The sequence below is a fragment of the Brassica napus genome, chromosome A6 (assembly GCF_020379485.1).
Source record: "Brassica napus cultivar Da-Ae chromosome A6, Da-Ae, whole genome shotgun sequence".
Classification (NCBI taxonomy): Eukaryota; Viridiplantae; Streptophyta; class Magnoliopsida; order Brassicales; family Brassicaceae; genus Brassica; species Brassica napus.
The window spans coordinates 11422661-11445798 of NC_063439.1; the positions used below are offsets into that span (position 1 = coordinate 11422661).

Consider the following 23138-nt stretch of genomic DNA (forward strand, 5'->3'; position numbering starts at 1 on the left):
TACAAGTAGTAGTCTTCTTCGGTTCCTAACGAACAAAGACAAAGCTGCTGCAGTTTAACACAAAAGAACTACTCCTTTACTATGCATCTTCCTTGTATGGGCCTTATACTGTTTCAAGTACTTGCTATACATACTCTTGTGTTCTACTGTCAGGCATCCAGTTTCACTGATCAGACAGACAAACAAGCGCTGCTCGAGTTTCAGTCTAACCTATCACCAAACAGCCGAGTTTCCTTAGCTTCATGGAATGAATCTGTTGATCTCTGCAACTGGACTGGAGTTACCTGTGCCCGGAAACACAAGAGAGTCACTGGTTTAAACCTCAGCGGGATGAAACTAACAGGTGTTATCTCGCCCTTTATCGGTAACCTCTCTTTCATCACATCTCATAGTCTCGCACACAACTCTTTCCACGGTAGCATCCCTCCTGAGGTGGGGAAGCTGTTCAGGCTTCAACTTGAACCTGAGAAACAACGTTCTCGGAGGTGGGATTCCACTCGGCTTATCCAACTGTTCTGCACTTTTGACCAGTGATCTATCCTCCAACAATCTTGAACACGAGATTCCTTCCGAGCTAGCCTCACTTTCTTCTCTTGTCCTTCTGTCTCTCCGTAGAAACGCCCTGACAGGGAAGTTGCCTGCCTCTTTCGGGAACCTAACATCACTAGAGAGGCTTGATCTCGCGTACAACCGTATGGAAGGAGAGATCCCTGACAGTATGTCCAGACTCACGAGGATCAAGTTTCTCAGACTAGCGCAAAACAAGTTTTCAGGAGTCTTTCCTCCTGCTATTTACAACCTCTCCTCACTTCTGTTTCTATCCATCCCCACAAACTCCTTATCTGGTCAGCTTAGGCCTGACGTTGACTTGCTTTTTCCAAACATTCAAGTGCTGTTCTTGGGAGGAAACGCTTTCGAAGGGCAGATTCCATCTTCGCTAGCCAATATTACATCTCTCAGGGAGTTTGATATTGCAGCATGCGACATGACAGGAAGCATTCCTTTGAGTTTTGGAAGATTACATAATCTAGAAATACTTGGGCTTAGTTATAACTCCTTGGGAAGTTACTCCTCCAGAGATCTTGATTTTCTTGGCAGTTTGAATAACTGCACTCAACTACAGTATCTTGGTGTTGGGTACAACAGACTTGGGGGGAAGATGCCTCATGCTATATCCAATCTCTCCAACCAGTTAACATATCTATTCCTTGGAGGAAACTTCATCTTTGGGAGCATTCCTCATGACATCGGAAACCTTGAAAGCCTCCAAACATTCAAGGTTGAGCAGAGCCTCTTGACAGGTGAACTTCCCACCTCCCTTGGGATGCAGATTAGGAAGGCTCCAGTTACAGTCCAATATGATGTCAGGAGAGATACCATCTTCCTTGGGGAACCTCAGTATGATAGCTGAGCTCTATTTGTATAACAATAGTTTCAAAGGAACCATCCCTTCTACTTGATTACAACATGCTGCATGGCTCCATACCTCAAGAACTCATGGAAGCTCGGTCTCTGGTTGCTTTAAATGTTTCGTATAATAATCTGACTGGAGATTTACCAAGCGAGGTGGGAAAGCTGGAGAATCTTATTCAGCTATACGTTTCACACAACCAGTTATCAGGACATATACCGCAAACCCTGGGGAGCTGTCTCTCCTTGGAAGAGATTAGTTTAAATAGAAACTTATTTGAAGGAAGCATCATTAATATCAGAGGGCTGAGGGACCTTAAATTCTTGGATCTATCCAACAACAATCTCTCTGGCTCTATACCTGGTTATCTAGTAAACCTCTCTGTGAATAGTCTTGAAGGGCCAGTACCAAGTGAAGGAGCATTTCGAAAATTCAGCCAAGTTTCTATATTTGGAAACATAAATCTTTGTGGGGGCATCCCTGAACTACAGTTAAGGCCATGCTCCGTGGAAGGAGAGATTAAAAGAGTGAAGTCTTCAGTGAAAAAGAAAAAATTAGTCATTGGCATTGGTGCAGGTGTTGCTATGTTTGTACTTTCGGTAATCGGTATCATCTCTCTGTGTTGGCTCAAGAAACGTAACAGAAACGACAGGGTTAGCAATATGTTTAGCTCCACAACTGTTCCTGTACATGAAAGGGTAAGTTACGAGGAGCTTCATAATGCGAGCGGTGGGTTTTCTTTGGGAAACACCATTGGGTCAGGGAACTTTGGTGTTGTGTACAAAGCATTGCTCGGTGCTGAGGACAGAGCTGTTGCCATCAAAGTGTTGAATCTCAGTAAGCCTGGAGCTGCCAAGAGCTTTAGCGCAGAGTGTGAAGCCTTGAAGGGTGTAAGGCATCGCAACCTTGTGAAGCTCCTAACAGCTTGCTCCAGCGTCGATTACAAAGGTAAGGAATTTAGAGCCTTGGTGTATGCCGGATGGAAGCTTGGATATGTGGCTGTACCGAGAAGGGACCAGCGATACAACCTCAAGGCCCTTGACCCTTCGTGAAAGGTTTAACGTAGCTATAGACGTGGCATCTGCGTTAGAGTATCTTCACGTTAATTGTCATGATCCCATAGCTCATTGTGATCTTAAGCCAAGCAATGTACTTCTGGATGATGATCTAACAGCACATGTTAGTGACTTTGGTCTAGCTCGACTGCTTCTCAAATTCGACCAAGAGTCCTTCCTTAATCAACTCAGCTCGGCCGGCGTTAGAGGAACCATCGGCTATGCCGCACCAGGTAAAACTATCAAACTTTGTGTATTATTCTTTTATCACTCCAATATTTTTTTCTGTGAATTTTGGTTGTAGAGTATAGAATGGGAGGACAACCATCAATACATGGTGATGTGTATAGCTTTGGGATTCTCCTTTTGGAAATGTTCACAGGGAAACGACCAACCAATGAACTATTTGAAGGAAGTTTTACACTATACAGCTATACCAAGTCAGCATTGCCTGAGAGTGTAGTGAACATTGATTCTTCAGAGAGGTCTACGAGTTGGTTTCCCTGTTGCTGAGTGCTTGACAATGGTCTTGGAGTTGGGACTTAGGTGTTGTGAGGAACTTCCAAGGAACCGGTTGGCCATAAGTAAAATTGTAAAGGAGTTATTCATAATCAGAGAGAGGTTCTTTAAAACCAGAATAACCGCCAGACGTTGAAGTGTTTTGATTTCCTCTACAACATTTGAAATCCTCAAAGGTTAATATCATAACGCCTAGCTACGAAATAATTTGATTTATTAGCACATACATATATTGGAAAATTACATGTTTACCACTTTCATGCTACCACTTTTCATTTTTACCATCACTAATGAGACATTTTCAAAAATACATTCTTCATTAAGTGACAAAAGACTCTTATGTCCTTGTTATTTATATATATAATAAATTATTATTTAAATAAAAAAAAATAAAAAAAAAATAAAAAAAAATTTTCTTTTTATTTTTCGAAATATACTTTTTCAAATTCGAATTTTTTTATAAAACTTTTTTTTTTGATTTTTTTTTTATTTTTTTTTTAATTTCTTTTTGAAAAACGGAAATTATGTTTGAAACTATTTTTTAAAATTTTTATATATTTTTTAAGTATTTATATATTTATTAGAACCATAAATTTCACATTTTAAAAACCCTACCCCATCCCTCAACTCTAAACCCTAAGTCTAGATTAGTTAATCCTAAGGGTATAATTGTATTTTACCCTTTATTAAAAGTGAGGGTAAAAGTGGTTAATGTAAACATGAAAAGTGGTACTATGAATGTGGTATTTGTGGCAATTTCCCTACATATATATGCTCCAAGACTTCGTGTTATCAACTACTTATTATTTGCAGAAAAAATAGTATGTTTTGTTACCATCTTTATAATTAATAATGCTGAATCTTCCATTTAAATTCTCAGTTGTTTTTGATGTTTTTTCCCCTTGGGCGATGACAAGTTTTTCAAATTTAGACTTCTCTTAAACTTTATATATTTGTTTAAGAAAAACTTGGCGAAGTACCAAAAGAAGAAGAAAAACTGTTGGTAATAAGAAACTCGGGTGATACAGGAACGAGGACTTAGAGCACCATTATCGCAGGCTCTTAAGGCCCGTATTTAGTATTTTTAGATTTAAAAAAAAATAAAAATTGGTTAATTAGAATGGAGACATCGCTTAATTAAGCGACATAAGAGCATGATTATCCATGTTGCTTAGGTAGATTGCTTAGATGAATTTTGATTAAAAGAAAAAGAAAATTATCTTTTAATTCAAGCACCGTTGCTTAATTAGGAACAATAAGCTACGTTGCTTATCTCCTTCTCTCTCTCATCTCTATCTCTGTCTCTCTCCCCACTTCCTGAAATCAGTAGATTTCGGTTCCAAAATGTCGTGATTGATCTCTTCTCTTGGGATGATCTCGTCGTCGTCTTTGATCGTCTCGAGGGATAGGGATTGGGTTCGATCGTCTCACCGAAACGCTAACTTCTCCGACGGGCTTATCGCCGGCGATGGGACGATCAGCCACGATCTCGATGACTAAGGTGAGGCTTTAACTTAGTTAGTAAAGAGATATTCTGCAAATCTTATTGATAGTTTCGTGTTGTGGCTTTTGTAAATCTTATTGATGGTTTCGACAGAACCGAGCCTTCACATGGAGGTAGAGGGAGAAGATGAGTTCAGGGAAGAGTATGCTTGCCCCTTCTGCTCAGACTATTTTGATATCGTCTCTCTCTGCTGCCACATAGACGAAGATCATCCCATGGACACTATCAATGGGGTAAACATCTCTTTATTCTGCAATATCAAAAATCTAATAAATGTCTTCACATGGTTCTTAGTAGATTAGGCAAACAACTAGAGAAAATCAAATTGTAATTAAATCCATCCTGTCCGAAAATCATTGACATAGAGAACCAAGAATGGAGAAAAGTTTTTGTCTTTGAGGCATTTGAGTCTCATGGTGAGGCTTTATTAGATCAAGCGTGTGTGTGTTAGTTTATGTGTAAGAGTTTTGTTTTTTAGTTTAGGTAATGATGAACTTTGTCAAAAGTTGGAATCTTTGATTCTTGATTTACAACAAGACTTGCAAAAAACTTGTTTTTGGTAAAACTTTGTTTATTACATATCTCCAACTTTTATTACATATCTCCATGTTCCTTCTGATCCCATTTATGTTTGTCGTGTAACCACAAGAATGGAACACACTTTTAGTAATCCTATCTTTTTTTCAAGTCTCTGTTTATGTTTTTTTTTTTTTGTAGTTGTGCCATCTCTGATTGTTTGCTTTTTGTTTATGATGGAAATGCAGATAACTTCTTGGGGTTTGAGGAGGTGGTCTTCTTATTTCCTGGAAGATGGCCGGATTCTAACAAGTGAATACTCTTCTTCTCTTCTCCTCTCTTGCCGTATGTTTTGTGTATTGAATGGTCTCCTTTGAAGAACATAATATTGGCAAAAGAATCTTTAAAATTTTTAAGCACCTTAAAATAAGAGCTTTGCAATGGAGGAGGAAAAATGTCAAGTTGCTTAGCTAAGTTTCTTATCCAAATTATCTCCTTAAATACTATTATTATATTATTAAGCAATCCATTATGAGTTGGTAGGATAATGATGCTCTTTAAGAAACGGGTTTTATGGACACGTGTCGTTATCTCACCCCTCTCTCTCTCGACCAAAGCATCCTCTCTCTTTCTCTCGCGTTTCCTCGACGACTCCGACTCCATCTGGTTATCTCTCCTCGACGATGACCTCTCCGCGGCGACTCCGACTCCATTAACCGGCGACTCTGACGATGACCTCTCCATGGCTTTTAATCTGTAGTTGGGTCTGGATTGTATGATTAAACTTGGCTTTCGTTCTTTTAAAGCAAAATCTGTTCTTATAGTTCATTGTAATATTTGCGTTTATTCTGAGTTTCGTAATTGAAATTGATATTTGCGTTTCGTAATTGAAATTGATATTTGCGTTTATTCTGAGTTTGGTCTTATTTGTAGACAGCGAGGTACACTGTGAGAGCTTTTTGTATGAGACATTACGAAAAGATTTCTTGTTGCGTCATTGTGAGAGGAGACAAGGCAATGCAACTTCTTGAGTGTGGCTTGAAAGTGAAGGAATACAGATCGAATCTGTGAGTAATGGATTCCCCTCTTTGTTATTAGAACCTTTCTTTTGTATCTCTATCATTGTCTTAAGATTGCTCCGTTTATTGTTCTGTTTCCCATCAGCAAGTTTTGTAATAAGTTCACGGTTCTTGCTTAGCTTTGAATCTGTTTGTTATATTATAGACTGAAAAATACTGAGGCCATTCTTTTTAACCATTGTGTAATTGAATTTGTGAGAATCGCGTTCACTCACTAACAAACAAAGCACATCTGATTCTTCCATTTGTCGTATCACCAGTCATCACCAGGGAATGAGGTAGCTTTCCTCTAAAGCATTACTAAGGCAATGGCAGCTATGAGCAAGGTCTGATTCCTTTTTATTTAACACTAATCAGATTTGTTGTTTAGAATTTGTTTCTATAATCTAACTGAGATGTTTTTCTGATGTTTCCAGAATATGGATCTGGCAAAACAGGCTAAGGTTATGAGAGAGTTCCAAAAGCAGTCTGCGCAAATGGACATGACTGTAAGTTGTGAGCAGCAGGTATGGTATCTACACTATAAAACAAACACATCATCTGTGATTCTATCAGCATCCAAGTCAAACCATCTGCGCAGTTCTGAAATGGATGATCTGGAGAAGCGGTTGGCGGCGCTTAGATAGAAAGAAAGAAGAAAGTGCCGTGAGCTTGAAGAAAACGTTTCAGACCAAGAGCTACTGGTTAGTTCAATATCATTGATCAATTTGAAGTTTTTTGATTGTGCATTGTAGTAAAGTTTGTTGTAATGAAAGTGTTTTATAATTTTTTTTAAGAACCCATAATTAAGAGACTTGCAATAAACCATTTAAATGTTCAAATCTCTTTCTAAGTCTCTTAACTCACTTTTACACTTTAAAAATTATTAAAAATTAATTAAGAGACCCTTTAAGGGGTTTTGGGATAATGATGCTCTTATGTCTATTATCTAGATTAAGACCTAACTTCAGGTTAGTCTTCCATATTTGGTATTTGTGTGTTTATTATCTTATAAAAAGGGGAGTATTTTTTTCTTTACTTTTGATTCAACATGCATCTCTGTTTTGCTCTTTGTTTTTCTTATATAGTGTTTATCAAAAGAATGACTAGAAAATATAATAATTAATCTCAATTATCTACAAAACTAAATTGAAATTTGATTGTACATGTGCAAAATATATGCCTTTGCTGTTCATATTTAATGATTGTGTTGGTTCGGAAAAAGATTAATATTATACATTTTGGTCAACTATTGTAAAATCTGAACACTCAAAATTTCAATTTCTTTTAAGTTTTCCAACAATTAATCCTCAAAGAATATATATTTTAATTATAAACTAGATTTTAATCCGCACACCCGTGCGGATAAAATTTTATTTATTAACATAAATTTTATATTATTTTGTATATAATAATTTATGATAATATATTGCTGTCATTTTAAAAATAACTAAATGATATATAGTTCTAAATATTAAAATTTAACCTATGATAACAATTTTATTTTTTGTAAAAATTATTACATAATTTATGAATATTAATCATTTTAAAAGGTGAATGATATTTTAGTCACTTTAAACGGCAAATCATATTTTATTTATTTATCTTAATGAAAGTATTTTTTCAAAATATATTGGTTTACCAATTCAACATAATTTTGATATGTTTGCAAAAAAAAATATAATTTTAATATGTAATTCATTAATTACTTCTATTTTAATATAATGTAGAATATACTTATAAAATTTATAAAATTAGCAAAAAAATTCATTATTTTGTTTATAATAAAAAATTAATTAAAATTAATTTATAATAATATTATACTACTAATTGCAAAATTAATCAGTGCATTAATTAAAAGAAAATTTAAATTTTTTAAAAGATTTTATTAGATTTTTCTCAACAGATTTTGTTATTTCTAAAACTAAAATTTAAATTTATAGTTAAAATGGATTTGTTATTAATATCCTTATAATTATTTAGAAATGTTATACATTAAATAAACTAATGTAAACAATAAAAAAATATTTGAATATATGAACCTAAATTTCTAGTATGACTATTTTGTAATAGATAAAAATGGTACTTCTCTTTTAATAGAGAAGATTTTAAATTAAATGTATATATAATATGTTCTTTTCTTACAACATATATAATATGTTCAACACAAACATATATAATATATATTTATAAACAGATAAAGGCCTGTACGTGGTACGAAAGATAATACTAGTAGTAATACTAAACCAGCTAAAGCGAGAGTTCAGGCCGGAACAGAAGCACGCTGCATGAACTGTGTGTCTATAAAATTAATGAGGATTGTGTAGGACTGTGAGCTCTTGAGTCTGAAAATTCATCAAGAAGACACATACACAATGAAACATCCCAGACGTGTTCGCTTTCTGTTCTGAGCTACGCCATCACAAATTTTTTTATTTTTTTTTGGTCTAAACCATCACAAATTTATAATACATGAACTCTTAAATCCTCTTGCGGAACAAGATTAGGACTTGGGTTGAATAGGTGTATGTTCATGTTAGGTCTACCCCAAGTGAAGAGCATCGGTAAAACAAACCAACCTTCATATTTAAAAATAAAAAGTTAACTTATTCTAAAATTTTAAATTTTACAGTTTTGAATAGTGAAAACAAAATTTCATATTTGAAGTCATATGTTTTGAGTTTTTCTCAAAAATTTTGTTAACGTTTATAATTATTATTTCATATTTCTCATAAATATTTCACATATAAAATATCGAATTTAATAACTTTGATCTCATAACATACTTACAGCTAAAAAAATAAATTTACATATCATCTTTAAATTTTATTAATTAATCATATATAAAAACATTAAAAGAATTATATTAAGTAATTTGATAGTTTACATAAAATATACAGTTTCTGTGTGTTTATTATCATTTATAATGTTCATTTTATCAATCAATATTATTTAGCACAGCTTTCAAATGTATGTATTATTAATATTTTATGATTTTAATAAACTTTATCAATAGTAAAGACCGCAATGTATAATATAAAAGTTCAAAAGTTTGAAACTTTTTTGAAGATTGTTTTTTCCAAATTTTAAATTTGAAATTTTGCCAACTTTAAAAATAAAATTGTTTTTAGAGATGGTCTAACTAAGATATATATTTTTCTCATTGGTCAAAATATATTTCAAAATTTTAAAATCTGAGAAATATTAGGAATCAATTGTAAATGATTTTATTTAAACTTTTATGTATAGTTTTTCAATTTTCAAGTATGTAATTTTATTAAATACATAGTTAATATTTTGTTAATAAATATTATATATAATGTAATTAATATTTGTATTTGGCTGATATACAATTAATAACTTATAGTTAAGGAGTTTTGTTATGTTTTTATATATTACTAGGGTCGGCCCGGGCTACGCCCGGGGTTTTTGTTTAAATGTTATCTTTTTATTATATATTTTGTATGTGTGTTTATTTTGATATATAAATGGTATAATCTATTATAGAAATATAAGTATCTAGACAATTATAAAATATTTTTTAATTATTTACTTTTTCCTGTCTTACAAACTTCAAAAAGTTTAATATTCAAATTTCTGATATTTTTGTTATTGGAAATTATATATAAGGATGAGCAAAATGAAAAAAAAAAAGAAGAAGTAAATTTTAGTTATGTGTTTGATTGGTTGGATTATAGAAATGTTTCATTTCACTTAATTGTTTTTTTAAATTTTTTGTTTCCAATTATTCTCTTAGTAATTTACTTGACCCTCACCTTTAAATATACAATCCTTTTAAAGTATTTTTTTTTCTTAAAACACCGGTTTAAAAATTATAATATTTGTCTACATTAAAATTTTACAACTACATCACTAAAACCTAATTTCTACAAACTAAATTGTTACAACAAAATTTCTGCACTTACAACCGAATTATTTAGACCCATGATCTACATACTCATTTATCTCACTTATATAAATTTTGATGCAAAACTTTTTTAAATGTACAACCAATCATAATTCTATTTTAGTTTTAAAACCGTTGAATTCTTAACTTTCACGGATGTCTTTTCAAAATATTTTGTTCCACTTCGTCCTATATTTGTTTTGATGTAATTGCATAATCTATATTTTTACGTACGTATATATATAAAACAATGGAAGACATTGGGTTGGTCCGTGCGACACGCGAAATTAAACTACGTAATATTTTTGTTTGGACATAATTGTATAATCATTGTTTGTTAGGATAATGTTTAGTTTCCTATTAATTTTATTGTTTTATTTTATGAGATATTACAAACAAATTGTGAACCTCATATTTTTTGATATTTTTTTTGGAACGTATTTTGGGGTATGTTCAATAATAAAATGAAAGTCAGCATTATTGCTTACTATAAATTTAAAGGAATATTCAATTATTCGAAATATGAGATAACTTTGGTTGCCTTTGCGGTTAGAAGGACCATGTAGGGTTTGTATAATTGTATTGAGGAGAGTGTAAATATTTAGCATCCATAGTTTGGGTCAATGCTTATTAAGTAATATGTAGCTTGAATTTTCAACTCTTCTTAATACATGCTCTAAAGATAGGTTACTTGTTAGCGTCTCCTTTTGGTTGGACCATGTAAGATTGGATGCTAAATTTTGTTTGTAATTAGCTGTATTTTGTACGCCCGTTAGAGACATTGGGCTATTACGTTTGCTAAGCTCGCATCTATGGGCTTGAGAAATGTGTGTAATGCTTTTTTGTAGCTAAATATGTTGTTGGATTATTTTTTGTTTTGTTATGTTCATGTAGTTTGATTATTATATTGTGTACTGAGCTATATGTGACTTGTATATAATTTTGCTGCAGCGTATTGCTGAGTAATATTGTATTTGTACAGATGTTTGTAAAGCAATTTGCATATGTTTGTTTTTTGATATATTTTTTACATATACTATTTAAGAAGGTATAATTAAAAAAAAAATATATAATTGAAGAGGGGTGTAAATTTTAATTAAAAAGGCAAAGCACCACTCATCGTAAAAGAGAGTTGTGAGTGTAATGTAAAATCTTTTTTTTTTTTGCTACGTGTAATGTAATTTGATTATATCTTGAAAGAAAGGTAAGGAAATGCAGTCATGTAATAGAAGAATCATGCAGACTTAACATGGGGGAGGAGGTGTTGTCGTTTTTGTTTGTTCTTGACAGAGATCAACCCAGTTTGATCACCAATATTTGCCACCTGTGTCTGGTAGTTCCAAATACACAAAAACATAAACTTGCTCAAATCCTGCAAGATTTCGAGTCATAAGTAGCAGAAAACAAAAGAAAAAACTTTAAAAGCAACGAACATGATGCAACTCCGCAAAGTTAAGGATATCAAATGATATGAAGATGTCCGTAATTCACTACAACTGATATGCATAAGATAACAATCAAAAGCTTGAAATTACCATGGTTCTGTAGGATGGAGATCCACATACTTTACTCTCCCCGAGCTTCAGACTAATTTTTGCTAATCCAAAGAACAACATACATCAAATTAAGAAACACAGTTTTAAACCATAATCAAATGGTTTAAAAGAAATCTCTAAAATACATGGATAAAGTAAAACAATACCTTGATCTTAAGTCTGAGAAGCTGTTTTTTTTTTAAAGATAGAAACCAGTAATTAGTGCTCAACTACAAATAAATCGTAAACTAAAAACATATTACTTTTACTACAGCACATTCATGTATTAAAATTCAAACTTTACCAAAATCTCTTCACCAGAATAAAAAATGGAACTTCAACCAAACATATATACAAAACTGATCACCGTAACCATGCTCGGGATTCATCTGAAACAAATAACTGTATTCTTCTCCTCTGAGGAGTAGGTGCTGACGGCACGAAGCATTTGACCGCCAATGTAATATTATCCGAAGCTTCCCTTTCCATATCAACAGCTTCTTCTTTCCGGCAGATAATTGCACGACAATCACATGCGTTAACAACCACTAAGTGATGTCCAATCAGAAAAGCTGTGAAGGCTGTTGTTCCACTTGAACCACTTACAACTCTTTCATCTTCTATGGCAAGATCAAATAGCCTATAAGTTTTCCGGTTAGATCTCTCTGGTTCTTGCAAGAAAAAGATGGTCACAATAGAGAGCCATTCAGCGTTTTCAAAGAACAATAGAGAGGTGTAAATCAATGGGATTAAAGAGGGATCCATTAATCAGAACGTTTCACGTCGCGAGATGAATCGCAAACGACACCACCTCGTCATCGCACGTAGAGAAGAGACGTACTCCATACCTTCGATGCGGCGTATTAGGGTTAGAACGATTTCTTTCACGTCGGGCCCAAACTCGGTTCATTAAAAGGTCCATTACACGACATATACAAACGAAGCCCAATATGACATATGTTTAATGAAACGATGCGTTTTTGAAAAAGAGGACAGGTGTCGCAACATCAGGCAACGACTTAGTGATGTGGACGCACATGAGTGAAGCAAACATTTTTTTATATATATAGATAAAGAAATTTTATATGTATTTCAAAGGTTTGATGTTATACACAATATAAATATTTTTTCTAGTTTTTATTTACTTTTATTAATTTCATCAGTTTTATTTTATTTTTATATGTTTTAGGTTTATTATGATTTTTTATATAAAATTGAAATATGATATTAAATTATATTCTGATGAATATCTTTATATTTTTACTATTTTAATACATACATAATTGATTATATATTAGACATATACTAAAAATATTGTATACATTACATAAATAAAAATACGAAATTAAATTATATTTTGATGAATATATTTTTACTTTTTAGTAAATATAGAATTTATTTTGTATTATACATATATTAGTTTGATAAATAAACAAAACATAAACTACATAAATGTTTAACTATTAAACATAAACTGTAATTTATAAATAAAATTAGAATGTTATAAGATTAATTTTGTATTAAAAAAAAACTGAAGGTACAATGGGACAAAACTATATGGTGAAAGGTATAAGGGAAATTAGGCCAAATGACCAAAAAAAATTTTAATTCATTAACTAACAAAAATCTCTTCATTTCTCGTCCTATCTCTTCCTACCTTCTTACTACAAATTTAATTTCTTTTTTTTTTTCTTTTGGTTATGTACAAATAAACCCAAGGTATAAACGGACAAAACTATGCATCGTGTGACATAAAATGTCAATAGTGCATGTATTTGGTAAAAGGAAAAAAATTTGGGATGTAAATCGCTCTATATATAAATGTATTGAAACCGTTTCTCAAATATTTTCCATTTTTGATAAAAAAAAAAAAGACATTTATCACAATGACATAATCTGTACTAGAATGTTATTTTTCGTGTGCTACTTCCATTTTTACCGAATACACTGAAAGGAAAAAAACTAATAATGCCGTGAAACAATGTGGTGGGTAATTAGTTTATCATATAAAATTCACAATACTCCAAACCACCAAATTAGTAGTAAGTACTTCATAGCTCTGTCAGACACACATTGATCTTATTCCGCAGAGATAAGTATCTCAACAACCTTATTTATGGCACGTGAACAATCTCCCTAGGTGCCAAAAGCCAGTTGTAACAAAAACACACGTGGTTCACTAAGATCTGTCCGATGATAAATAGAAAAATCCGGGATGAAGGCCGCTTGGACGTCAGTAAAAGCACGTGCTCCCGAGTAAACCGCGTTACAGAGTTAGCCGAAGTTTCTTAGGTCAATCACCTGTTACCGTTTCTACCCGTGGATTAACTAAAATCTGATCTCTTCCCCAAATAGCACGAGCCATCCATAAAATTGCCACCGGCTAAATCCGGTAACTAACTTTTTTTCTTTTTTAAAGAATTGACTAAAATTTTTCCGTTTATTCTTCTGGTTCGTATATAAACTTGAGGGGCTGTTTTTTGTCTTCTTCCTTTGTTCCCAACAAAATTTCAGGAGCTTAACCCTCTGAATTCGATTGATCTTATAGCTTTTCTGGATTCATACCATTCGCTACAGATAGGAAGAATGGATGTAAAAGTAGCGACAACGACGTCTTTTCATTGGTCAGGACGCCATGCGGCGATCCCTTCTCTCTCGCAAACCTTGACCTCTTCAAAACGCCGTCGTTCTCGTGGAAGAGGCGGAGGATCTTTATCATCATGCCAAACGAGATTGAAAGCTTCCGCTTTTCTCGGTACCCAATCTGGGAAACTCCACCGCTCCAAATCTTGTGAGCTTTTGGAATTCTCCACCAAGAGTAAACTTTACCCTCTCCGGAGAGTTTGCAGCGCGAGCTCCGGTTTCTTCTCCGACGAAGAATTCTCGGCGAAGATGCAAGAATTAGCTATTCAATTCAAGATCGCAGGCGAAGAAGAAGACAAAGTAGTAGTAGTAGGTAACGATCGTAGGAACCACAGATTCGGGAATGCGAAGCTACTACTACATGAGTCCGTTCCAGGTTTAGCTTCGCTGGAGGCTCCATGGATGGAGATGGTTAGCCATTCCAGCATTGAGCGGAAAGCAAACCGTGTTGATTTGCCTCTCTCCCTTAGAATGATTAAGAGGAAGCTACAAGAAGAGGCGCTCAGAGAAGCTAGAGAGTCTACTTATTGTTCTATCGACAAAGCCTTCTCTTCTCTGGTCTTCATGATCGAGGAGATGCACAGCTTTGCCTTGCAGACTAGGGAGGGTGTTGTTCAGCAGGTTAAGAAGGATATGCACGCTTCATTGCTGTGGATGTTCCAGCGCGTGTTCTCTCAAACTCCTACTTTGATGGTTTACGTGATGATCCTATTGGCGAACTTCACTGTGCACTCAGTTGCATCGAATCTAGCTATTGCAGAATCACCCCCAGGCTCTGCTGGGACAAAAGAAGACTCAGTTTTAGGACAAGGGATAAGAGAAGAGGAGCTGAGTCTGTGGAATTCGATGGTGGAAGAAGCTGATCAAATGCAAGGTTCCCCTGTGGATCGTGACATGAGGCTGAGACTTGTTTCACCCATCATTGCAAGGGTTGCTTTGGACGATAATGCCAATTACACTAGAACGGAGCTTTTCTATAAGATAGGTTTGGCTCAAGAACCCAACAACCCTTTGCTCTTAGCCAACTACGCTCAGTTCCTTTACCTTGTCTCTCAAGACTACGACAGGTGATATATCCTTTACCCATCCATGCATCTAACATTCAAAGAGTTATTACATGTTCTGTGTGAAGTCTATGCTTGCTTGAACTCACTGAGAATCAGAAGCGTTACCTATATAAATCTATAGGCTTAAATTTCAATGTGAATAAATTGTAAACTTTGGAACTTGGCAATGATGTTTTCTTTTGGATGTATCAGAGCGGAGAAGTGTTTCAAGAAAGCCATTGAGTCAGGAGAAGCAGACGCGGAAGCGTACAGCAAATACGCCATCTTCCAGTGGAAAGTTAGGAAGGATCTATGGGCGGCTGAGGAGAACTTTCTAGAAGCTATATCTGCAGACCCTACTAACTCCTTCTACGCAGCCAGCTACGCTAACTTCCTCTGGCAAACCGGTGGTGAAGAAACATGTTTCCCGTTAGAATCTTCTGATTCTCCTCAGGAAATCGCTTGAGAGATGGCAGTGAGTGAATGTTTGGATTTGTTAGCAGCAAATCTGCTGTAAAAGAGATAGTGACAGAAATTAGATAGACGATAGAAGCAAAGAGGAGTATGTGAGTAGTGTTTTTGAGTGAATCATGCTTATTAAACATTGCTCCTCTTTGCTTCTGTGTTTGTTTTATTCTGCATTTTTTTTTACCACGTAGAAGTCATTACCGTGGCAGAGTCCATAACCATTGGTCCACTGATACTCTGGATGGGAGTGTGGACCAATAAGAACATGTGTAGATACAAACAGTAATAATCACTGAGCATTGCCTTTTCCGTTTTGATTGAGTTTTTACCTTGTATGGTTCCCAAGACATGTTATGCATTTGATTCCAACTATAGTAGTTCCAACTTGTTTTTGTCGTGAGTGATGTGATTTTTTTCAATTATTTGTAGCTCTAATTTGTAAATTAGTGTTGTGGCGATATTAGTCATGGGAGTCCACTCCAATAACTAGGGCTAGGCAATAATCCGAAAACCCAAAATGCACCATGTTCGATAAAACCGGCTCGGCTCGGGTCGGGTCCAGATCTTCATCAATAACTGAATGGATCTGTTTTGTTGGTATTGCAGGTGTTGGGTTCGGGTTGGATTTTATCTGAAACCTGATTGGTTACAAAGAAAACCCAAACATATGTAACTTTATATCCTTCAGACTTCAGTATTTGATATTTGATTTTCCAATTTATTTATAGAGATCTCTCCACGAAAATTCAACAATACAAGCCATTAAATCTTATCTCAGTTTGATACTTTCAGGTTTAGAAAATCTGATAGGGTTTAGAAAATCTGATAGTGGTTTTGGGTTAAATCTTGTGTTTTGATAGTGTGTGCTCTTCTTTTATGAATTGTTTTCGAGTTAGCTTTGTTTTTTTTTTTTCATCAAACAGCTGATATATAGTTCAAGTTTGAGGTTTATGGCGATTCAGACAAGAATAGAAGATTTATAATATGTTTCTCCTTGCTGTTTATAAATTTATATCTTGTGTTGATATCAATGGGTTAAGTTTCTCTCTAACTGAAACGTATGTTCTGATATCTTGCATAACTTTATTTTACGGTTCTAGTGAATATAAGTTTTCTATGTTTGCTTGAATTTCTTGCTATTTTAAATTTCTATGCATTATTGTAACTTTCTACGTTTGCTTGCTTCATTTACGTTTCACCTAAATGTATTTTAATCTGTTTTCATTCATGCTTATTCTATATATTTGTAATCTTATGTTCTACTAGGAGTTGGCTCGCCCTGCGGGCGGGTAAGTTTACAATAAAATTATTTTATATTTAAATATATTTAAATTTTATAAAATATTTGAAAATTACACACAAAATTTAAAATAAAATATTAAAAGTGGTTTATATTAATTTTTTTAATTTTGTTTCACTTTGATATAGTTTAAGAAATCTAATGTTAAAGAAGTTTTTGAAGTATTACGATGGTATCAAATATATCAATAAGATGTTGATCCTAGTAGTGACATTCTTTGATCTTAGGAAGAAGATGAATTTCACAAAGCTATGTTTTGAGAATCTGTATGTGAAAGATAACTTTGAGGCTAAGGAAATGCTAGAAATAGTGAGTGATCTTCTCACATACATTTTCAATGAGTACAACATGCGTTTCAGAGGGTTTTCTAAGCAAGCATCAGGGTCAACTCATGCGTCTAATGTCTCTGGTCTGCAGTCTCAGGAACAAGCAGTTGAAATAATGAAACTGGTCGTTGAAGATTTTAGCTATGAAATGATGGATGTTGTGTACAAGGTATTTGTTGCTAAAAAGGTAAAGATACCAAGGATGAACTTCAAGTTTACTTTAATGAAGCAATTGAGATTTCAAAGCTCTTACTGGAATTTGAGTTGATACTTCGTCATGATGGAAAGTGCACAAAATGAAATATGTGGTTCTTGCATAAATGGCTGGAAATTTCCTTGTTATACAAGTTTTGGAACCAATAACCTGATTACTATCTAAACCTACTATTTAGGGTTCAACCGAATCTTGAATACGTAACTAATCAGAACCGAATTGGTATAAACCTCAACGCAGTCCAATCTGAACTGTTATAATAATTGAATGGAGTTGAAATTCATAAATCCAATTGAACCCGATTGATCCGTTGTTGTCCGGCACTACCAATAACCTCGTGAGACCTCTTAATACTTTTGCAACGTTTTCTTGATAGGGAGGGAGTTTCAAAATACTGGCTGGACCTAGGCCCAATAAAAGATAAGGCTTTAGTGACATAGACACATCATCACTCACTACAATACCAAAGCGTGTTTCCTCAGCATTCACACATCTCCTCTAGACTTAAAAGGGAAATTTGAAGAGTATTAAACCAAAATAAAACGTAACCAAGAAAAATGTGTGAAGAGAAAAGAACGAGAGGATAAGACACTTGCGGAGAGCTTGTGCCACAAAGATCCAACGGCTCAGATTCACCAAACCTCATTATAATCCCTTTGTAACTAATGCCACACCAAGACATATACATTGACACACACAGAGAGATCGAAAGGAGAGATAACAAGAATGGTTTCTTCGCTTCTAATGTCGTTTGCTCCGGCCACCGTGAGGGTTTACGCCACAACTAAGGGAACTTCAGGCGGCGCCAAGGAGGAGAAGAATCCCCTTGATTTTGTGCTTGGTTATTTGACAAAGCAAGATCAGTTCTACGAGACTGATCCAATTCTCAAGAAGGTGGAGGAGAAAGGCGGCACCAGAAGTGGCACCACCGGAGGCAGAGGAACCGTTCGGGGCGGTAAAAGCTCGGCTCCGGTGCCTGTGGCGCCCAAGAAGAACGATGGTGGATTTGCCGGCTTAGGTGGCTTCTTCAACAAAAAGTAAAAGAAAAACGTATAGTAAATTTGCATTGTTTATTGCCTCTGTTTTGCATTATCTATAATTCTTCAGACTTCAATTATTATACATATATATATATATATATATAAACTGCTCTTTCTTCATCACAATCCATTCTGAAGACTCTCACTCATGCACCACTTAGAGAAATATGAGAATAACATAAAAGGATCGAGTAATGTATACACGAAGAACAGAGCAAAAGAATGATTCGTATACAAGATGAAGTGAAAATTCAAGTGTGAACCACACAATTTTCAAAGCACATATTATATAATATGTATATGGCTTTTATACATCTAAATCAATGATACAATTTTGCCATTCTCTTTAAGAGACTGTATCCATCAAGAATACCAAATGTTACAACACAGAGCCAGTAAATCTTATAAGCTATCACCCCAATGATATTCCTTTATAGTTTGATTCAAGTGCTATATGTATGCTATGCATAGGCAAATGGTGATAACTATATCTGACCTTGGAGATACATGATCTGTGTTAGAAAACCTGTCTTTATGGTTCTATTTGATGTAGCTATTAACTGGAGCTAGCTCTTGCCGGGAGCAAAGCCTCTTGTTTTCCTTTGACAAAGACTGCGAGTTCTTCAGGTGCGACCACCATACTCAACCACTTGTGCAAATCTTCACCTTCTACTTTCTCTTTCTCTGCACCAAAACATGATTATTTTCATCATCTGAGGGATGTAAGTCAATAAACAAGATTACCTTCAAGTTGAGCCCCAAGCCCTTCCAATATATCTAGATTCGCACGTACAACAGACAGTGCAACATCGAGAGCAGATTGCAACAGATTTGTCACTTCTCTTTGAACAAGATCAACTAGTTTCCCCTGTCATTTCAACATGGAAGGTTAAACTGTTGCCTTCTTTCAAAACCAGCATAGACGAGTGCAATGCAAATTGAAGTTACCTGATCTCCACCCCATGGTGAGCCTCCTGATTCGTCAATCCCACCACCAGAAAGTGTAGAAACAGACACAGGTCCGATTTTCTGGTTGAGACCATATTCAGCTACTGCTTTGTACGCCATATCAGTTGCCCGCCTGATATCGTCGAATGCACCTGTTGATACACGCCCCGAGTAAACAACTTCTTCAGCTGCACGACCTCCAAGAAGGGTCACCAAACGCCCAAGCAGCTCATCGATGAAGAGCAAATATCTGTCTTCGTTGGTAGGAGGTATGTATGTAAACCCCAATGCCCCTCCTGTTCTTGGCAATATACTTAATTTCTGATAACAAAAAAACAAAACATGAATCATTTGCACATATTAGCATATTTCAAACAGCAGAAACTATGAGCATACATGTCTAAACTGCTTTCGTTGTTTACCTCAACACGTGGCTGTCCAGTAAGAAGTTTTGCAACAGCAGTACCAACCACTGCATGACCAGCTTCATGCCTTGCAACCACACCCTTCTCACTGCCTTTTAATCTTGCAGTTTTCTTCTCTATGCCCTGAAACAGATGCACTGTAATGAAAACGTTTGACGGATTGCTATACGTACTCAGTAGAATAGAGAGGATAGAAAAAAGTACTGCTATTGATCGCTCCACAGCTTGAATGAAGTCAATTTTGTCAACAGTCGTCTTGCTCATTCTTCCAGCTAGCAAGGCAGCCTCATTTACCAAGTTAGCAAGGTCCGCCCTGCAAAAGAGTTTATGAGATATAAGACCAAAACACTGAACAGCTGAAGAAATTTCAGATCAAGGATAGTTTGCCAAACCGTACCCAGTAAAACCAGTGGTCATCGAGGCAATACTACCAAGGTTAACATCATTTCCCAAAGGAAGTTCTTTCTTCAACACATGCACTCTCAAAATTGATTCTCTTCCAACTTTGTCAGGCGTTTCCACCTAAGAAAAATAATGTGTAAGTAAATATTAAACAGCCCAACCACTTACAAATTGACAGAATGAACTGATTCTACCAACCGTAACAACACGATCAAATCTCCCAGGGCGACGAAGAGCCGGGTCTAAGACATCAGCACGATTTGTTGCTCCAAGAACGATAACTGCAGAACTGCTGTCAAAACCATCCATCTCCTGCAAACAAGTTTCCAGAATCAAGAATGCTACTTAAGCAGAAAAAATGGATATTTAAAAGACTTACAGTGAGGAGCTGGTTCAACGTTTGCTCCCTTTCATCATTGCTGGCGATCCTGAATTTACCATCACGGCTTTTTGCCACAGCATCTATCTGAAACATGAAAGGGAAACAGAAAATCTTGTTTATAGATGATCCAGAGGTGGAAAGTAACCTGACATAGACTACGTGTTCTAACCTCATCAATAAAGATAATAGAAGGAGCTTCTTTTTTGGCCCTGGCAAATAGATCCCTTACACGCGAGGCACCCATACCGACATACAGCTCTACAAACTCACTTGCAGAGCAACTTATGAAGGGGACTTCAGCTTCCCCAGCAACAGCCTTTGCGAGAAGCGTTTTCCCTGTTCCAGGAAGACCAACCTACAAAGAATGGAAACGGAAGGCATGAAAGTCTACAGGAGAAATCTTGTAACCCATTACAAACACATAAGAAACTGTGCTGTCTACGTGAAATCAAATGATTTGACTCACCAATAGGACACCACGAGGAGGACGTGCACCTAGACGGACATACTTGTCAGGATTCCTAAGAAATTCCTGCAATGTTTGATTCAATCGATAAAGACAGCTAGCACAAACAGTATGATGATCAATTGGCATGTGCAGAATCTTTAAGGTTCGAAAACCTACCACGATTTCTTTTAGCTCTTCCTTTGCTTCATCAACACCTGCAACATCTGCAAAGGTGATTGTTTCACCTCCACCAGAGACTTTTCCCCCATCAGAACCCCCAGTCTTTCGGGTCTTAAGCTGGCCGGTTGTACTCTGTGTCCGTACATACATAGCTTTTTTAGGAAATAGAAAAAAATCTAAACAAAGACATAGAAGTATGATGAAGATACAAACCATGGAGAAGCTAAGAGGAAATCGTTGAATAAGCCATACAAGCACCGCCATGTAGAAAAGAACTAGCTGCAGAAACAAACAAACAAAAATAAACTTTAAGAATAAATGCTTGCCAAAATTGAGAAATGACAACAAAAGCACCATTCATTGATAGACTATGAAGGCATCATCATCATCATCGAAGAGTAGCGCATATATAGTAAGAAATGTGGTGGCCTTACAAATCCAGAGCTGAAGAAACCACCAGAGCGTTTATCAGGCGACCCGAACTCCACATTATTCCCAAGCATCTTCTCATATGGTGTTTTAATATCGCCGGGCCTTATGGTCGAATACACAACTCTTTTCGTTGGAGCAACAGTTCTCAGCAGAGACTCAGACGACTCAGACAACCTACTACTAGTCTCACTCTCTTGCCATCTCCCATCATCTTTGAGCTTAAACAAAACTTGAACCCCATCCACTTCAACTTTCTGCACCTGGTTACTGTTAACTTTACTCAAGAACTCGCTGTAAGGTACCCTGACGAAAGTCGTCTGAACTCGTGGCTCAGACCCAGGTAAAGGTATCCCTGGTCGGAGCAGTCTCATCACAAACATAACAACACCCAACTGCAACAGCAAAACTCCAATCCCCTGCGCCTGGATTATCGGCTGCCACTCCCTTCTCTTCTCCTTTGACCACCAAACCCTATCTTTCCTTTCCTTCTCTCTCTTCCTCTTCGACGAGTTCGCCGGAGAATCTTGGTCTTCTTTTCCCTCACCACCACTCTCGCTTGAACTCGCTTTCTTGTCATCTTCTTGACAATTCACAACCGTCCCTCTCTTCTTCCTCGAAAACCCATCCCAAAGATTAAACCTTTTATCATTTCTCAACGCTGTAACCGGTTTCTTGTGCAGTGGAAGCGGGATTGAATTGGGGATGAACCGGTTTGGATTCCGGCGAAAAACCCTACTCCGATCGAAGAAGAAGCTCGAACTATGCGAATACAGTAGACTGTTACTGCAACAGGTTGCGAATCTGAACCTATCGTGGATCCCTACTGGTTGTAGAAATTCGAATTGAGTAATCATATTTTCGAAACCCTAGAAATTTGGGGGAAATCAATGAAGAAGAGACGTACCAATAAATTTCATATATGTTTCGCTTGGACAAGCGGAGACGAGGTTTGCTGGGAAACACGACTTCGAATATTGACCGTTCGATTGAAGCCAGACGAAACTTGTCCGTCCGATTTAGTCGGAGGCTGACGAATTTTTATCGCAGAAGAAAGATCGGCAAGGCGAATCAAGTGTGACGCGGCGTATGGAAACGTACGACACTGGAGGACACGTGGATAAACTAGGAACAGATTGTGTGAGCCCATTCGAAGGTTTCTTAGACGCAAAAGAGGCCCAAGTGAAGCCTAAAGGCGCAACCACTAGTCCCTACGTTTTTTTGTTTAATTAAAACTTGCTCAATCCTCACTTTTTCTGTTAATAATGGGATTTTGGATTTTTTTAACCATAATCTCGTGTAAGAGCATGACTGGTTTTCATGTTATCACCCGCAAATGAACAAATGCAGTTTTTGTGGCAAATACCGGTTATTGGTATTTT

General features: G+C 35.8%; 4 protein-coding genes, 1 long non-coding RNA gene and 1 pseudogene across 13 annotated transcripts; 4 read left to right on the forward strand and 2 right to left on the reverse strand.

The window, feature by feature from the left end:
• Nucleotides 1-79: 79 nt before the first annotated feature.
• LOC106369572 lies at nucleotides 80-3239 on the forward strand (annotated as a pseudogene).
• Nucleotides 3240-4126: 887 nt separating this feature from the next.
• Nucleotides 4127-6909, forward strand: LOC106370271 (protein DEHYDRATION-INDUCED 19 homolog 5-like). 7 transcript variants are annotated; one of them, XR_007340404.1, is made up of 8 exons: nucleotides 4139-4486; nucleotides 4583-4722; nucleotides 5254-5317; nucleotides 5549-5778; nucleotides 5943-6072; nucleotides 6345-6410; nucleotides 6501-6590; nucleotides 6665-6909. XR_007340404.1 is itself a non-coding variant. In XM_013810312.3 (4 exons), exons 2-4 carry the CDS (start codon nucleotides 4597-4599, stop codon nucleotides 6034-6036), a joined length of 288 nt encoding a protein of 95 aa, XP_013665766.1. In that variant the 5' UTR covers nucleotides 4127-4486; nucleotides 4583-4596; the 3' UTR covers nucleotides 6037-6338. The 7 variants fall into 7 exon arrangements, 1 of the variants encoding a protein (XP_013665766.1); XR_002652717.2 differs by having other exon boundaries at nucleotides 4140-4486; nucleotides 5549-5835; nucleotides 5939-6072; XR_002652718.2 differs by having other exon boundaries at nucleotides 4142-4486; nucleotides 5549-5769.
• A 3041-nt stretch (nucleotides 6910-9950) lies between these two features.
• LOC111198890 lies at nucleotides 9951-12366 on the reverse strand. Its single transcript, XR_002653010.2, has 3 exons — nucleotides 11673-12366; nucleotides 11506-11567; nucleotides 9951-11342 (listed from the first exon to the last, which is right to left on the reverse strand). It is a non-coding gene; the product is annotated as an uncharacterized LOC111198890 (long non-coding RNA).
• Nucleotides 12367-13952: 1586 nt separating this feature from the next.
• LOC106371352 lies at nucleotides 13953-15979 on the forward strand. Its single transcript, XM_048782677.1, has 2 exons — nucleotides 13953-15215; nucleotides 15408-15979. The coding sequence occupies exons 1-2, from the start codon at nucleotides 14092-14094 to the stop codon at nucleotides 15658-15660; spliced, it is 1377 nt and encodes a 458-aa protein (XP_048638634.1). The 5' UTR covers nucleotides 13953-14091; the 3' UTR covers nucleotides 15661-15979.
• Nucleotides 15980-18010: 2031 nt separating this feature from the next.
• Nucleotides 18011-18662, forward strand: BNAA06G17600D. The gene has a single exon (XM_013811413.3). It carries the CDS (start codon nucleotides 18229-18231, stop codon nucleotides 18541-18543), a length of 315 nt encoding a protein of 104 aa, XP_013666867.1. The 5' UTR covers nucleotides 18011-18228; the 3' UTR covers nucleotides 18544-18662.
• Nucleotides 18663-18754: 92 nt separating this feature from the next.
• LOC106371350 (ATP-dependent zinc metalloprotease FTSH 7, chloroplastic) lies at nucleotides 18755-22875 on the reverse strand. Of its 3 annotated transcripts, none has more exons than XM_013811412.3 (14): nucleotides 22664-22875; nucleotides 21762-22579; nucleotides 21541-21606; nucleotides 21325-21459; nucleotides 21166-21231; nucleotides 20869-21054; nucleotides 20697-20783; nucleotides 20516-20629; nucleotides 20313-20437; nucleotides 20120-20228; nucleotides 19913-20038; nucleotides 19491-19811; nucleotides 19287-19410; nucleotides 18755-19226 (listed from the first exon to the last, which is right to left on the reverse strand). In XM_013811412.3, exons 1-14 carry the CDS (start codon nucleotides 22674-22676, stop codon nucleotides 19099-19101), a joined length of 2418 nt encoding a protein of 805 aa, XP_013666866.2. In that variant the 5' UTR covers nucleotides 22677-22875; the 3' UTR covers nucleotides 18755-19098. The 3 variants fall into 3 exon arrangements, with proteins under 3 accessions (XP_013666866.2, XP_022543163.2, XP_013666865.2); XM_022687442.2 differs by having other exon boundaries at nucleotides 21762-22582; nucleotides 22664-22850; XM_013811411.3 differs by lacking the exon at nucleotides 22664-22875 and having other exon boundaries at nucleotides 21762-22663.
• Between the last annotated feature and the right edge of the window lie 263 nt (nucleotides 22876-23138).